This window comes from Chaetodon auriga, chromosome 18 (assembly GCF_051107435.1).
Source record: "Chaetodon auriga isolate fChaAug3 chromosome 18, fChaAug3.hap1, whole genome shotgun sequence".
Classification (NCBI taxonomy): Eukaryota; Metazoa; Chordata; class Actinopteri; order Chaetodontiformes; family Chaetodontidae; genus Chaetodon; species Chaetodon auriga.
In genome coordinates, this window is record NC_135091.1 from 3,058,712 (window position 1) to 3,075,178 (window position 16,467).

A 16,467-nucleotide genomic window follows, 5' to 3' on the forward strand; every position below is an offset into this window, starting at 1 on the left:
CAAACTGAGCAAGCTAACGCTGCTGCCAGACTTTCCATGAGGTCATCTCTGGCCAGCCAACCTCTCTGGGTTTATGGTTCTGCTCAGAGTCTCAAAAAGCAAGCGGGAGGATGAGTTTTTATTGCACTTAACAGCGACATATAAACACTGAAAGCTCCGCTGAAAGCTTCTCTCAACATGAACTCCCCCTGATCTCAGTAAGGTGTCATTAAACGAATCTGGACTGATTGTATAAAAATGTAACTTCACGCGTTCCAGATAATTTGGGCTCCTTCTGTGCAGCTGAAAACGCAACGAAACTCTGCTTCAGTGTTTTTGTTAAGCGGCCGAGCTCCATCAATCAAGCGGTTCCTTGTTGATAAATGAGGCGTCACTCCAAAGAGTTTGATTATTTTAGCCAAATGTGAGAAGAAGGCACGCAAGCTCAAAGCTGCAGCTAAACACGTCTGTCCTGCAGACGCCGAGCCGCACAGACACCCAGATGCAGAGATGTTCGACTCAGGCTCTCAGACATTCATGGGTTCAATTTTCTGAAGTTTTATAGAGGAAAGAATTAATGGAGAAAATAATCTCGTGATTAATTGTCAGTAATAACGGTTAGCTACAGCCTGAGTTCACTTTCAGAAGCTGCCTCAGTCTGCTCCATAGTGGTTTTCAGGAAGGTGTTATACGCTCTTAATCCACCTGCAAACCTCTGATAGGATGATTTTATTATCACCTGACTGAATCTTGTTTCACATCATTGTTACGGAATAGACACAGTATACATACAAAGCCAGGTTAGTTTAAGCCCCTCTTCCATCCAGCTGTGATTGGACCAAACCTTCAGCTGTGAGAGATGCTGGAGATATTCTGACAAAACACATTTTGAGATCTAGTACTTACTGTAAATGAGTGGCCACCACTGTCTAACTTAAGCTTTTAGAGTTTCTGCTGATGGCAGATGGCAAAAAAGATTTTTAAAAGTGCAGCAGTGCACTCGGTGAGGCGACCAGAGGGTCTGTTGGCGTGATAAACTGATGAAGTGCACCTTCACCTGAGCACGGTGGGAACTGATCAGACTCCACGTGCAGACCCCTTAAATCGGACTAGATTTTATGTGACTTCTCTTGTAGATTAGTCATGGAAAATGAGAATCTTGCAAGTTTTTTCGTTTAGTATCAAGCAGCAAAAATGTTGTAGCAGGACGTGTTTGAGTCAGTTTTCTGTACTCAACATCGCCGCCCTGGAGCGATTGCCCCTGCACACAGTGCCCTGTTGATGCTTAAACAATGTATAATGCAGCCCTGCCATTGGTGGCTACCTGTTGCTTCATATTGATTGTCCTCGGTGTTGTTTCTGCTGCCAGTGTCCTTTCCTCTGGTCCTCGCAGTGTCTCTAATCAGATTTCCACCCAGCAGGACGAGGGGAATGTGCGTGCAGTTTACAGTTTGTTCCTAATGACATGCAGTTGGCAGCAGTTAAACAAAAACAATGTCCCGAAACATTTCATCATGCTCAGATATGTTTTGAATTTTGCCACCATCACAGATCGCATCTTAGCCTCTGTTCTTTTGCAAGGTCCAGGGAAGAGGTTCAAAGCTGCTGATAGGCTGGACTCTCGGAGGAAGCGAGGCTGTCCTGGACTTCTCATCCCGTTCCAATTAAACCGCGGGAGGTTCCTGATTAAAAACACCAGATATGACATTTTCTGCAGTGCTTGTTGCCCTCTTTTCAGCAGCGTGCCGTGGTCGCTGCTCTGTGTTTTCTGACTCAACGAGTGAGGAAAATATGTAAAAGCTGTTGTTTAGTCTTGAATCAATAAACCTTCTCGTTGACTATCGTCGTCCAGAAAAACACTGAGCCTTCACACACCATCAGAGGAGGGCTGCAGCTCACCACCGTCCTTATTATCGATGGATCGTTCAGTCTATGAAACAGCAACAAGAGGTGGAAAACCACCATTAACCTCCCGAAGTCGTCTTCAAATTGCTTGTCTGAAGCACCTGAGTGGAGAAAACCAGTACGAGGAGGATTAGACGTGATGTCGAGGCTGGCAGGTATTTTAGATTTTTCCTCTCTGATAATCTGAACTGTCTTTGAGGGATCATTGCCTTAGAACTGGTAGCTACAGATGAGTCACACTTGAGTAGAGATGAACTCATCTGAACAGCCGAACGCCGATGATGAGGTGTTTCCATGGTGGAGATGGGATGTTTACAGCTTATAGATGATTAGTGCGTCTCACTCATGTGCCCAGCTATTAAGCTTTATGTTTGTGGCAGTGATTCAGGGGGAAAATATCTGAAGAGAAAATAGCAGTGAGCAAGTCAGGCCAGAGGAGTTAGCTAATTCTCAGCAGCTCCTGAGTTCATGGTCGTAAAAAAAAAAAAAAGGAGCGAGCATTCGAAGAGGCTGAGGAGAACAGCACTTTAAGACACTTTCAGCAGTTTCCTGACTGCCCTATTTATGCCTGCCTTTCCAAGTTTCCACTGCAGGAAGGAGGAGGAATAACGCAGTGGCATGCCCTGCTCTGAAAACTGAACTTTAACTTGACACCGATCTGTCTGCGCCTGTTCAAATGTAGTTTTTATCACTTGTTTAGGAGCAGAGGAGCTGCTCAGGTTCAACTGCAGTTCAGTGTTGCCACCCTGTGCTCCCCCCAAGCTGACCGAAGTGCCTCTGATTCAGTTCAGGTGCCCCAGTGTTTGGCCAGAATGCCTCTAAATGATCCACATGCTCTTCCCCAGCAGTCACTCCAAATGTGCCTCTAGTCAGTCCAAATCCTCCCAAGTGCTTCACTAAAGTGCGGCTCTTGTTAGATAGTTTGCACTTGACAGTCTGTTCAAGTGTGATCCAAGTCCCCTACTGGTCAGTTCAAGTGCTGCTCTTCTCAGCGCGAGTGCCCTCAATCAACTCAAGTTCCCCTTGATGAGCCTGTACCTTCCTCGTTCTGCTCTGAGTGTCGATCTAAGGGACTAATTCAGTCCAGGTACCCGTCTAGTCAACCCAAGTGCCCCTGACAGCTCAGCTACTCCCAGATTGTCTGGTCCAACTGCAGATCTAGATCCAAAGTTCTGCTCTAGTCAGCCCTATAGTGACCCTCTGTTCAGTCCAAGTGCTGGTCCAGTCAGTCCATGTGCCCTCTAGTTCACTGGGTGCCCCTTTAGTTGTTCACAATTGACTCACATGCCCTTCTAATCAGTGCAAGTGCTCCCCGGTGTACCTTCTTATTTGGCCCAAGTCCCTTCTAGTTTGATAGACAGTGTCTGTCGAGTTAGTCCCAGTGCCCTCCCAGTCAGCCCACTCTGGTGGGACCTGTAGTAGAGATGCCTCAGGTTTAGTCTGACCCCTGTCCCTCACAGAGTCCAGGCAGACCCCTGAGGTAACTGAACGTGAGCCACAAAAACCACACAGGTGTAAATTTTCAGTAGTTTTATTGAAAAATGCCTCTTCTGTTTTCAGAAATAAATAAGAAAATAAGGCTGTGGAATTCACAATCTGCAGTTCAAACATGAAGCAGCAACACCATTTCCATAGTCTTGCACGCAGGTTTTGACTGCATTCGATACTGAGAAAAATGACAAGAATGACAACAACTATATTCTGGTTAAAACAAAATGAAATGTAACACAAAACAATACTAAATATACACCACAGACATGCAATTCCACGTTTGTTAAAATTAGCTGTGACGGAATAAAGGAAAACTGATAAATATCAAGTCTAGAGATACAAAATGAAAGCGGTGTTTAACTGCCATAATGAAACTGAACCTCCTTAGAAGACGACACTGAATGAGAAGGATTATATTTAACATACTGGATGAAGTGTGACCGAGCCGATGTCCCGACACTGCGAACAAACATTTTCTTTACCTTTGTTACAATGAGTGCACGGTTCAACGCTGCCAGTTAATACAAACCTGATGCAAATATGTTACAAGCAAAAGACACGAGTGGAAAAAGAAAGCTCACAGGTTTTTTTCATGGAGTCTTTTTCTTCCATTTTTTAAAAATCAGTCGCCCCTCCCTCCCTCCATCCATCCACACCCTTCACCTGCCACAAAAATGAATATTCACATACGTTTTAAGGCATTTAAAGGTATTTTCCCAATGAAGTCGAGGTGTCAAACCCCGTTTTGTTTATGTATGTGCAGAAATCCAACAACAAACACAGGTTGAACAAGGAAAAAAAAAAAGAAAAAGAGAACATGGCTTGTCTTATGATGTTAGCAAATTGGATGCCTTTCTTGATAGTGATCTCTTTCGACGCCGGTTTTGCGACACATCATCCTCCTCAGGGACTGGGACTACTCGGGTGTCGGGTTCAGGAGGGAATTGGCCTGCTCGGAGATAGCGTTTGGGCCCATTGAGCATAAGTTGACAAATTCTGTCAGTTTGTCTCAGCATGCACAAAAAGAACGGGTTAAAATTTAGTTATTCTATCTGACGGCTAGCTACAGCACTGACACGGATGGTTAGTCAACTGCAGGGGCGTGTCCACAGGGTTTTTGGGCATGTTTGAGGGACTGTCTCCTGTGATAAAGCTGGTGTTTGATATTCCCATTTTCCCCTTGTCAGTCTGTGAACGTTTGCTAAAGCAGGACTAGCAGGAGATGTGATATTTGCGGCGCTAACAACAATAGCTTGGCTACGTTAGCTTGTTTCATGCACTCAGTTAGTGGATGTTTGTTCATTAATCTGTATTTTAAACCCGTTTTGCCGTTAACTAGCCTGCTGTTGCACCAGCTGTGCGTAAAGTCCAAACTAGAGCTGAAGCAATTAGTCCATAGCCAGAAAATTTTGATAATCATTTTTCAGCTGTATGTAAGGATTTGCTTCTCGTCCTCATTTTAAAGACCAAATGATTAATCGATAAATTGTAAAAATCAGCAGATTAAATGAGAACAATCATTCCCATGCAGTTTAAAGCAACACCCATGCAGTGTTCAGTTTGTACAATACATATAAGCTACAATGTGGAGTGAAAGTGAAATTAAACGTCTCTGATGTGCTTTGTGCGACACATTTTGGAGTTTTACTTATTTGTGACTTCAGTTATCAGCAAATGTTGAAAGCTAATTGGATCTAATTAGGGATTGGAAAGGACCGAGCCGGGGGGGGGGGGGGACACGCCTCTGGTAAACATTTCAGTGCTTTTCTTGTTTTGGTGATATTGGAAGTTCAGGTGTTAGTCCAAATTTAGTCCGTTATCAGCGCTGTCAGTTCTCCACAACTCATTCTTTACAGAATAAAAACCACAAAAAACAAATCTACATGACAATCAAGTTCTCCCACCACCAGTCTGGAGAAACTTCTTTGAGATTGCTTTGTTAGTAATTCATAACATTCAGAAAAGTTTAAAAAAAAACAAAACAAAAAGAAAAAAAAACAGGAAAAGCCAGATTATTTGTTCTTGTACTTGAAGTGGCAAATGTAACCTCCGGAGCGGTTCAGTGTGGCCCTGAGCAGTTCAAAACAGCTACAAACACATGGGCAGGAAAATAAAAAAGAGGCGTTTTTGTTGGCATTCATCAAGCAGCAGGTTGTTGTTTGCAAGGCACAAGCTTTAAAACTACAGATGTTAAAAACTAAATTTAGTGGACTTGATTCAAACATCATTTACAAGGCACAAATTAGTTTATTTACACATGTCACCTCGAGAGAAATGCTGTTAACAGAGTTGTTGCTGCTGTTGTTGCTGGTGATGCTGTGGTAGTTGTTTCTCTGCTACATGTCCACCTTTGTTAGTATTTGTTTGGGCTGTTTGTTGTTGTTGTTTGGTGCATGCTCCTCCACTGAACACAGCGTTTCTTTGTTTGGTCTTTGGCTTCAAGATGCAAACAGGCCACTAAACAGGTGGGTGTCATCACTGCTGCTGCTCGTGGGGTTTTGTTCTACTGGCTGTGAGTCGTTGTTAGTACTGGTTTCCCTCTTTGTTGTTGCGTTGTTTTTCAGCAAAGTTTGTTAATGGTTTCCTTTGGCGGTTATCCTTTAAACAGCTCTAGAGTGTGTGAGCAAGTGTTTCAGTTACAGGACTTTGAGTTTTGTTTTTCAGGAAGTCAGTGAAAGCAGCACAGGCGGCATAGAAAGTCTACTATGGTGAACCTGAAACAGGCCAAAGAGGATGGAAGGTGTCAGTTAGGTCAAAGCAGAAGACAGCGAATACACAACTTCTGAGTGTCTGCAATGATTAGTGACTCTAAGACTGTACCCAAGCATCGGGGTCACACATGGGCCAAATCAGAGAAGCGTGGGAGCAACTTTGCCTCTTCTCTTCATGTGGAGTTCAACTTCGGTGAAATTTGTACCAAAGTTCAGCAGCTTTCGCGCATGTGTGACCGAGGCTATAATCCTCATTTAAAGGCATTCCAACATTTTGGGAATCTTCAGGCCCCTGAGCACTGTGATTTTAGGTTGTACCCGACCAGCTAATCATTAAAATTACACTGAAATGTCTCATACAGAGACTGTAAGCGCCCATAGATTCACCTGTGTGTACTGTACTATACACAGTCAGCATAAATTATAGAAAATAAAACATAAGAGTGACGCAGATGAGTGTTTTCTGCTCATCATATCCTCTGTTTACATCATAGCACTGCAGTTTACCAGACTGTCAACAGTCTGATGTGACCGAAGTTTTATTAGTACAGTGACGTGAACTGAGCCTGGGAGATCATCGTTATCCTACAGTGTAGAAGAGCCTTTAACCAGAGTCAGAGGAAGAGATGGGATCAGTCTCATCTGTACAGCGAGAGGTCCAGGGAAAGAAATCAGTAGCTCTTTAGAGTGACTGATGTGCAGCACACCTTCATTCTATGTTTAGCCTAGCTTAGCACAAAGACTGGAAGCAGGTGGAAACTGCTAGCCTAACTCCATCCAGAGGAAAATGTAAGTTTTTCCTTGTTTATTAAACAGGCGTCAAAATAGAAATGTTCTTATGATTTAATGATTTTTGTGTCAATATTGATACCAAACTTGTCAAATATTAATAGTTCAAGAACTTAATCTATACTGTATAAAATGTACCAAGATATCAAACATCTTTAAATGTCCAGTCTTTGTGCTAAGCTAGGCTAAACCACCCTGGACCTACGTTCTCTGTACTCGATCCATATACGCATCTGACTCGGGGTTGATCTCTCAAAATGTTGGAGTGTTCCTTTACAGCTTTCTGTGTGAAGCATCTCATCCCACATTGAAACTCTCCAGCTGATTCTTAGGGATGTTCAGCAGTTCTGAGATGTTATTTTCTATTCATGTCATAACATCAGGCTAATGCATCGCATGCATGTCTTGATACGTACCTCCGTATCCTTGCCCATTGTAAGGAATACCGACACACTGAGAAGAGTCACAGTATCCAGGAGGTCCAGGTGGCCCGCGGACACCGGCATACCCTGGACGTCCGGGGGGACCACGAGGTCCAGCAGAGCCTGGAGGGCCTGTAGATCCTGTCCTGCTCTCTCCTGGTGGACCTGGTGCAAAAAAGCAGAGACTCAGATCAGTAATCACAAGAAAGTACTGAAGGAAATAAATCAGATCAACGATGAGTGAAAACTTGATGACTGAGTTTTGAGGTCGTTCATGTTGTTCCAGAGTTTCAGATTCTTGTCATAATAAACTGAAAATATTTAGATTTTGAACTGTTGGTCGGACAAAACAAGACATTTGATGTCATGATGATGTTGAGTTTAGTTGAGTTTGAGTTTGGACATTTTTCACTATTTTCTGATATTTTACAGACCAAACGATTAATCAAGAATGAAACTTGTTACCAACTTGTTACAGGATCCAAAGATCTGCATTTTGCTAAATACTGATGAAGAGTAATTAAAAGATGAAATGATCCATTATGTTTTCAGTCTGCTGTGTTAACGTTTTAGGTTTGTGAAGCATTAATGAGCTTTGCCTTGAAAGTCGCTGATTCTCAGAAACATCTCAGCTCAGAGTGATTCTCCTCCATGTGTTTGCATGTTTTTATGACCACTCCACCAATAGAAAACAGTTTAGAACTCTTTTTATTTATGATTACATTCAAGTTTTATTGTATTCTTGTAAAACCTCCAAAAGTAAAAACCCCAGGAGGTGTTTTGTGATCTCTCAACCAAACAGATAATTAAGGCTCAGTGTCATCGTGCTCAAATTCCAGCTGGAAAGATAATAAAGTTTTTTTTTAAACTCTCGCAACTGCTGCTGACAGTCTCGGGCACAACACTTGGAACCGAGAAATAAAAAAACTCAAACCATCAGAGGGAAAAAAGGGAAGAGGCAGGATCTGCTGATCCCTTTCCCCCCTCTGTGTTTTGTCTAGACACGGACAAAGCCGGCCTGGAAAGTTTCCCTGACGGTCTGTCTCTTGCTCGCCATCCTCAGCATGTGTTGTGAATGAACCTCTTCCACCGTGACTCACTGCCATCCACTTCCTCCTTTTCCAAGACCATTCCCTCTCCTCCAGTTTCCACAACTTGACCTTGTTTGCTTTAGAGAACTTTTTTTTCCCTCTTCCGTCAGAGTTGTGAGGATGCAGTCGGGTGCTGGGTTACAGCGGGACTGGGTGCAGCGACTGATTGGTGGAGCTGCTCGAAGGCTCCGGGCAGGATGACGTCATCATTTTTTGGTTGTAGTTGGAGCTGAATTTTTCAGGACTGAGCTGCAGCTTCAGAGTTTTGTGGGGAAGTGACGTCCTGTGTTAGTCTGAGGATGTTGGTTTTTATCAGTCAGCAACATCAGCGAGGTTTTAACATGTCTTGATGGCCATGGCAGCTCCTTCTCCAGAGGAGGCTCTGGTTTAAAAACAGTGTCTGATTTAAATCCGCTCCACCCTTTCATTCATTCTTTTCCTGACAGTATTCTCTGAGCGATACAGAGCCTCAGCTGAGGGAATATGTGATATCTGCCACGTGCTGAGCTGCACGTCAGTGATGTCTCTGAATGAAGCTGTGTCATTACAGCAGTGCAGACTGTTTGCATCACGTTGTGGGTTTTTGCCAGAGGAACCTCCATGCATTCAGCTTGTGAAGCAGATTGTTTTTTCCTTGTTTTCTTCAGATAATCAGCATATCATCGAGACACTAAAAGACGTATGAAGGCACGGCATGCTGTCCTGAACTGCCTGAGACGCCCACCGTCTGAGGATGGCAAGACCCAGTGAGTTAACTTTATTTTTGATGGAACTGTGACAAAAGTGTCCCCACAATGACAGGAAAACTGTGTGTTTTAACGTTACTCCACTGGAATGTTGTTAACGAGTACGAGCTCAAAGTTGGATCGATACCAGCTGACTGTGACCCAACTTCAAACTTTGACGCTTTAAGTTCTGCCATGTTTTATGTTCTACTGTTTATTTTGTTGGTTAGCTTGTTTAATTTGGCGCTAGCGTGTTGCACAGCTAATGTGGCTCCTCCCTCAGACGGAGAGCGATGAGAAACTGTGAACGTTAAGCCTCATTTGAAGCTGAAGCTAAATAACGAGTAGGTTTGATGCCAGTTACTGTTTTTTTCATGGTCCTTTTTTGTCTTTATGCTGCAGCGCTTGCTCAGCTAGCATTAGCTTTGCATGTGTGCATGCAGCACAGTGATGAAGATCTGATATCAGGTCAAAGATAAGTGAGACATACCAGCGGGTCCTCTCGGTCCTTTCTGTCCGATTCCTGACTCTCCTCGGTCGCCTTTCTCTCCTGCAGGACCTGAAGGAGACACAGGATCAGAATCTGTCTCAGGAGCTGAGGCGTCTCAATAATCCTGGAGTTCTACATTAATAATGATGATGGCTGTGAGTAAGTCTCACTGTGGTCAAAGCACATTCTCATCTTTAGCCAACAGGCAGAACAAAGATAAGACTCCTTCCTCACTGTACATGAGTCACTCAGCAATTACAGTAATCAAAGTTCAACTTGAGACTTTTTGAGCTGCTTTGCATTAAACCACAAGAAACCAGCCTGAAATGAACGAGCGTTCTGTGCCGTTGGATGAAAGACTGAAGCGTTCCGACAGAAACATGCTTTCCATTATTTCTGTCTGTCATTATTCTTATCGTCGGCCTGGAAGCACAGCGATGGTTCTCCAGTGGAGAACAAACAACCTTCAGCTTCTCTAAACCAGCGTCCTGCTGTTGCATAAGAGCTCCTACTTCTGAACCGATGGACTTCATGTGAAAATCGGAGATTACTCCACTGATGAAGCCAAGTCTCGTGATGGTTTTATGCTCTTTAAATAAACCGTCTGCCGTCTAAATAATCTCTCTGCTACCTTTTGTGCTCCCCTCACAAATCTGTGCCGTTTATTGTTTTAACTCCTAATGATGATAACTGTGTTCAAGTCGTCTCTCCCTCTGCAGCAGATTGATCGTACCTCTCTCTCCCTGCTGGCCGGGTAAACCTGGACTTCCGGGGAAACCGTTCCTTCCTGCGGCGCCCGGCTCTCCGCGGGGCCCCGGCCTGCCAGTAGTACCGGGAGGCCCTGGAGGACCCGGGTTATTGCTGCGGTACATGCCGTTAGGGATCTGGTTCAGTAACGTGTTGACACGAGTCATTTGTGCTGCAACAAGAGAGGAGGAAAAGGAACAGAACAGTAAGTGGCTGACTCACTGTGTCATGAACGAGCCTGTTTGGAGTCTGGCTGCTTAACGGTGCCAGAAACATTTCCAAATGGAGTTCAGGGGAAAAAATGCACTACTTACAGTTTACTAGCTGCTCGCAAACTTGTCTGGCAATAGATCGCATCATGTTCTGAGGAGCGAAGTCGCCCTGGGTACAAAGAGAGAGAGGATTTAACATGAAGATATATGAAGCATTTTAAATGCGGTCTGAGGTTTATTAGAAATACTTTCCTTTACTTTAAAACATTGTTCTTGGTGATTCAAGGAAAAGCCATTAAGTGGGTTGACTGTATCAGGGTTGTTGCTGGTGTTCGTGCTGCTCTCCTTCACTTTGATCACTTCACTGCTTTTCCATCATTTGGATTTCCTGATTGCTTTCTGGATTGAAAGTACAACTACAATTGTGAACTACATTTCCCATGAGTACTTGCACAAAAAGTGCTTCTTCCAGCTGAGGTTTCCCTGTGATGAAGTCTGAAGAATGAAAACTGTGTTTGGCTTTCTTTGCACCTTCAGCGTTGTGCCGAGTGCACTGATCCTGTCACAAACAGCTGCACTGAGGTGCTGCGTCCCGAAATCTGATTTCCTTAAATGAGGTCCAAACAATCTGCCAAATCTTTCCTGTTTGAAGATATTAAAACTTATTTCTAGAAACATCCCTCAACACAGGGAACAATCGTCCTTTTCTTGCCAAACCAGTGCTTGTGTTATGTTGTGAAATGCAGGCTTGAAGCACGTTCATATCCCACATGGGTTGTTAGGAATGTTGCCTTGCTGTGCATCTTCTTCAAAGAAGTTAGCTCACTTTGGATAAGAACCTGTCAGAAGTCTTTGAGCGTCTAAGAGGAGTAAAAAAAAACATTCAGATTTACTCACTCTCTCTCCCTTGTCTCCCTTCGGACCGACAGAGCCCTAAAAACAGAAAATCAGACCCGTTCAGTTCTCAGAAAACCAGTTAAACTCAGACTGGTGTCCATCACAGTCAGGACACTTACAGGAGGACCGGAGTTTCCGGAGTTTCCTGGTTTTCCTGCAACACCTGGTATTCCAGGAGATCCTGGAGGTCCCTGCAGGGAAACAGAGAACTCGATCAAAGGTCTGAAGAGAGAAGCACCGAGTTCGAAGACGAAGTTTGGATCACATCGTTATCATATCAACCAATAAAAACACTTCTTCTCTGGAAATATGCCCCAAACGAATCACAACAAAAGGATTAAATAACATCGCTCAGAGCACAAAACTTTGTAGGTCTTGATAATCATCTGTGTTGATCAGACAAATCAAGCTCAATCAGCACCATCAGCTTGTTAAATCTGGGTGGAGAAAATAACTGAGTCATGTTTTCTTCTCTCTGAAAACTGACGCCAGTTTGTCTTTGAGCAAGGCACTTAAGTACGTCATTTGTTCAGCTGCGCTCGCATGCTGCGCCGGGCGGCCAGCAGCTCCCAGGTGTACATGTGTCAAGGTTCCCAACAAGCCATTAAAAGTCTTACCATGGGCCCCGCGGGGCCTCTGGGTCCAGCCGGTCCTTCCTTTCCTTGAGGGCCCTGGAAACACAAGATCAAGACTGAGAAAGCGAACCGATGCTGTTCATGTTGAAAGTATTCAGAGAGCATGGTTGCCATTAAAACCAGCCCGTCTGTACTCACCCTCACTCCAGCTGCTCCGATCGGGCCGACGGCACCAGGAGGACCAGGTGAACCCTGCAAGCACGCAAGACAACAACTCAAAGAACGCTTCTCCTTCTTTTCCCTGCATTAACTGGAAAGGTCACCTTCGCTCCGGCCGACCATTCAAACTGCTTCAGCGCCGGATTTCTGCCTGTCCAACAGTAAATCTCCTTCTTCGCACTCATTTGCTCTGAAACCTCGCTCACTATTTTTATTGCCAATCCTCTCTGGTCTTTGATGCCTCGGCATAACATTTACAGGGAACGTAATATATTCCAGATCTGTTTTATTGGCCTTTATAAACCAAGACCTGCGTGGTCTGCTAGTCATTAAATGCATGCTGCTATAGCATCTGCTCCAACATGGTCACCTGCAGCCTGCCCGCTCCATCAACACCATCCACATGGAGACAAAGAGCTGATTAATGAGTCTCTTTCCGGACTCCACGGCGTGCAGCTCTGCACCGAGTCTTTATCGAGGGAGGAGGCTGCGATGAAGGCTCCGATAACGGACAGCTCGCAGGTTTGATCCCTGTTCACGTGTTCTGTTCCAACACTAAATGTCCCTCTGGATGAGCAGGAGGCTAAAATTACTCCAGTCTGTTCAACCTTTCGTCTTCTTGGCTAAGCACTAACAAACATGTAATCCACTCATAGCATGGATGTGTTCGTCCAGCATGGCTGACAGTTCGTTCCAATGAGAGCAGCCTTCATGCTCCTCAGTCAGCCAGCAGGCGTGAGGATCTGCATAAAGGTCAGTTCAGCTAAAATAATACTGCATCACAAATATGCAAACAAATATTAAAGCCAGCCAAAGGTTTTCCCCAACATCACTGACTGCTCTGCTGAATTACTGTTCCACACGTTCTATCATCTCTACACAGAACAACTTATCTCACATTCAAACTCTTGACCTGCACAGTAAACTATAGCACACAGTTATAGTGTTATAGTGCTCTTCATTCTGTGAACTCCCTCTAACTATACGTGTCCTTCTGACAGGCGAGGAAAGCGCCTCCACTGTAACTGGTCAAACCCTGTCTGTTTGGTTCTGATGGCTACAGCAGCTAACCTGCACACTGACCAGACTCATTAAAAGTCCAACCTGCTGGATGTAAAAGGTTTAAAAGCAAGAAAGCTGATCCCTCCTGCGTCCATGCAAAGACGAAAAGGTGCATGAAAGAGGAGTTCTTTTAAAATGCACTGAAGTGAAACTAAAGAAGTAAACAGTCAGCACTCCACAGGTCAGAGGAGGGCAGGAGGGCCTGTGATCAACAGGTTTAATGAGCCTGGTGGATCCTCACAGGGATCCACTGGGCCTGACGTACCCTCCTATGAGCTCAGTTTAATCTAATTCTGGATCTTTTCTGCTTGTTTTTTTCATTTTTCATTAAAAATATGACACTTTCATCATTTAGAGCTCCATGAAGCTCTTTGGATCTCTGGTCGTAAACACACATGTAACATCTCTGAATGACGCTGCAGCTTTCATGAGTAAAGCATCAGTGAGAGAGAAGAGCTTTGAAGTAAATGGGGGAAAATTTGACTTCCATCTCTTACCACCCCGTAAAGTGTACGTATTCAGTCCAAGAAGGAATCAAAAGGAGAGCTGATACTCAGCATTCAGTATTCAGTCTCCAGACGACCTGAAGCTTCAGCAGTGACCGTGATGCTCTTCACTTCCAGGCCAGCTGCTGCTTTATAAGCTTAGGTGTTTTTTCTTCCAGACTGAAAATCGAAGGCTGGACCGCAGCTACCCGAGTGTTCGTCGATAAAACAACTTACATGAAGAGCAGGATGCAGCGGCTGAGCACAGGCCAGCGTCTAACCCGCACTGTTAATCAAGGCGACTTCTTGTTGGCTCTTTCTCTGCAGAAATTTAATTTGAAAGTAATATTCCTAAACTCCCCGTCCTCGCTCTCAATCCTCCCCAGCTGGAAAACCGTCCGAGTCCGGCCAGAAGCCAGACTAGTAGTCAAACTGTGAATTATCCCCATTTCCTGTTTGAAACCCAAAAACCTCCTTTAGCCAGAGCTGCACTTACTTTCTGTCCAGGTAAGCCGGAGTCACCAGGGTCCCCCTTCGGTCCGGCGCGGCCCTGAACACAAAACAACAGCAGAACATTTCTTTATCAGTCACATCAGCAACATGACAGAAGAAACACTGGTGTGACTTCATCCAACATAAACAGATTCAGATACAAATGGAGACATCCAGTGGAGGAGGAAGTGCTCAGACCCTGTGAGTGAAAGGAGCAACAGCACAGACGAAACATTAACCTGGTCTGGATCTGAATGCCACGGATGGTTTCAGACTTAATCACCTGAGAGGAAGACTTGCTAACTTCTGCTAGCACTCGATGTTTCACTGGCCCGGAATTCAGCAGCATCCCTTCAGTCAAAGGTCACATGACCAAAAAGGTCGTTGAGAGCAAACAAGCTTCTCGATTGGCTCTAATGCGCTATAACAGTAAGGTTACCCTAATTAGCAATGATGCTGAAAAATGTCTGTCACGTGACCCCCCCGCCTGGCTTCCCTTGACCTGAGCTGCTTCATCGTCAAGTCTGAAAACTCCTCCTACCTACTCTGCATACTGAGGTCCAATCACAGCGCAGGATGAGGAGGGTAAACCAGGTGTAAACGGGTCTGTTAGCACGTGTTAGCAGCAGGTCAAACTGGGCTCCTCACATTGTCGTCCAGTCAGGTTCTAAATGTGTTTTTTGTCATTTCTGAAGTCGTAATGTCTCGACTCGATCTCAATCTGAAAAACAACTACGACTGTTACATAAATGAAAAGGAGTAAAGAGCAGAGAGTATTCCCCCGTGGACAGCTGTTTGGTTGTACTTGGTTTCTGTCCTGCGTGACCTCCTGGACACAGACCGAGGCAGCGTGTGGGCACAGCTCGTCTCGGGGTTAGAAGTCCAAACTGAGTGATTAACATTCAGTGATATCGAGCGCTCACATCTCTTTGGTACCACGTCTTTCCCTCAGACATGAAGGAATGTGAATCTCTGCCACAGATACTCCCCAGCTTGTAAATTCCCTTCATAATAAATCGCCTAAATAATCCCTCTCTGGTGTGCCGAGGCATGCTGGGATTTATGTCGAGATGCTGAGAAGACATTTCGCCCGTGTGGCTCCGTGCAGGGAGTGTGCGTGTTTGCGTCAGGTGTGTTTATACACTTACAGCCTCTCCTGGAATCGACAGCCCGATGGGCCCTTGAGGGCCGGGCAGACCCATGGGCCCAGGTGGTCCGCTATCTCCACGAGGGCCGATCGGTCCCTGTAAAATAAAGAGAGGAGGTCAGATAAGAAATGTTTAAACACAGGAGGAATTTGTTGCTGATATTTCTCGTCCCAGTTGAAGTTTAATACTGCTGTAATCTGTGGAAAAGACCAACAGGAGATGAGGAACCGGACCTTCCCCTCATATCGACGAGAAAAGGCAAAAACACGCGTTCGATAAGTGGAATCAGATGTGCTTACGCTCTTCAAAGCTTTTGTACTTTAAACAATCTTTTGCTTTCATCGAGGGCTGATAGCCGAAGAGTCTGATCCTGCTCAGACTGTCATGGAGAGCTCTCTGTCGTCAGCGTGAATGGAGAAGGTGAAGTTTTAAAGGTGAGACAGAGGAGGGGTTTGTTATTATTAATGAAGATACTTACAGCAGAACCAATCTCTCCTCTTTCACCTCGGGGGCCTTTGCTGCCAGGGGCACCCTGAAGAGGAGGGAACCAAGACAATCTGTCAACTTTAACAGCAAATATCAGAAGGAAAAATCCACCTTAGAGCCCCCGAAGCCCTCATAAAAACATCTTTAGGTATTATTTACCAAGAGTGCAACAGTTCAAACGTCTGGTTTGATCCGACAGTGACTAAAAAACACCAACTAGTTAAATAACCTGAACGGTTCAGCAGAAAACTTCAGAGGACAGAACAGAGCAGAGACATGGACAACATCCACCTTCAAGTCTCAGTTCAGGAGTGGAGTTTATGTCTGTGGGTTCAAGATTTTAAGATTGAAGTGATATTCTGTATTTTCCTTGTTTTGGTCTTTTTGTGGGAATTGTTGGATTATTTCTATCCTTACATTAGTGGCGTCAGAGGGGAGGCTGGAGGTTTATCTACTGACTGTCAGACGGGTTAGTCTTCATCGTGCTGCACCACAGTTTACCTTCTCCGCCCTCTTAAAACGTTTTATGAGGATTGCAAAG

At 44.7% G+C, this 16,467-nt stretch overlaps 1 protein-coding gene across 2 annotated transcripts in view; it reads right to left on the reverse strand.

Moving 5' to 3' along the window:
- Positions 1–3,399: 3,399 nt before the first annotated feature.
- The window catches only part of col12a1b (collagen, type XII, alpha 1b), a 119,506-nt gene continuing 106,438 nt past the window's right edge, over positions 3,400–16,467 (reverse strand). For both annotated transcript variants that reach the window (XM_076756291.1, XM_076756292.1), the window contains 12 exons: positions 15,919–15,972; positions 15,441–15,536; positions 14,297–14,350; positions 12,233–12,286; positions 12,077–12,130; positions 11,579–11,650; positions 11,460–11,495; positions 10,665–10,731; positions 10,337–10,522; positions 9,604–9,672; positions 7,292–7,462; positions 3,400–4,324 (listed from right to left, as the gene is read on the reverse strand). In XM_076756291.1, the coding sequence (XP_076612406.1) occupies positions 4,203–4,324; positions 7,292–7,462; positions 9,604–9,672; positions 10,337–10,522; positions 10,665–10,731; positions 11,460–11,495; positions 11,579–11,650; positions 12,077–12,130; positions 12,233–12,286; positions 14,297–14,350; positions 15,441–15,536; positions 15,919–15,972 (1,035 nt within the window). In that variant the 3' untranslated portion in view covers positions 3,400–4,202. The remainder of the gene's footprint in view (positions 4,325–7,291; positions 7,463–9,603; positions 9,673–10,336; positions 10,523–10,664; positions 10,732–11,459; positions 11,496–11,578; positions 11,651–12,076; positions 12,131–12,232; positions 12,287–14,296; positions 14,351–15,440; positions 15,537–15,918; positions 15,973–16,467) is intronic.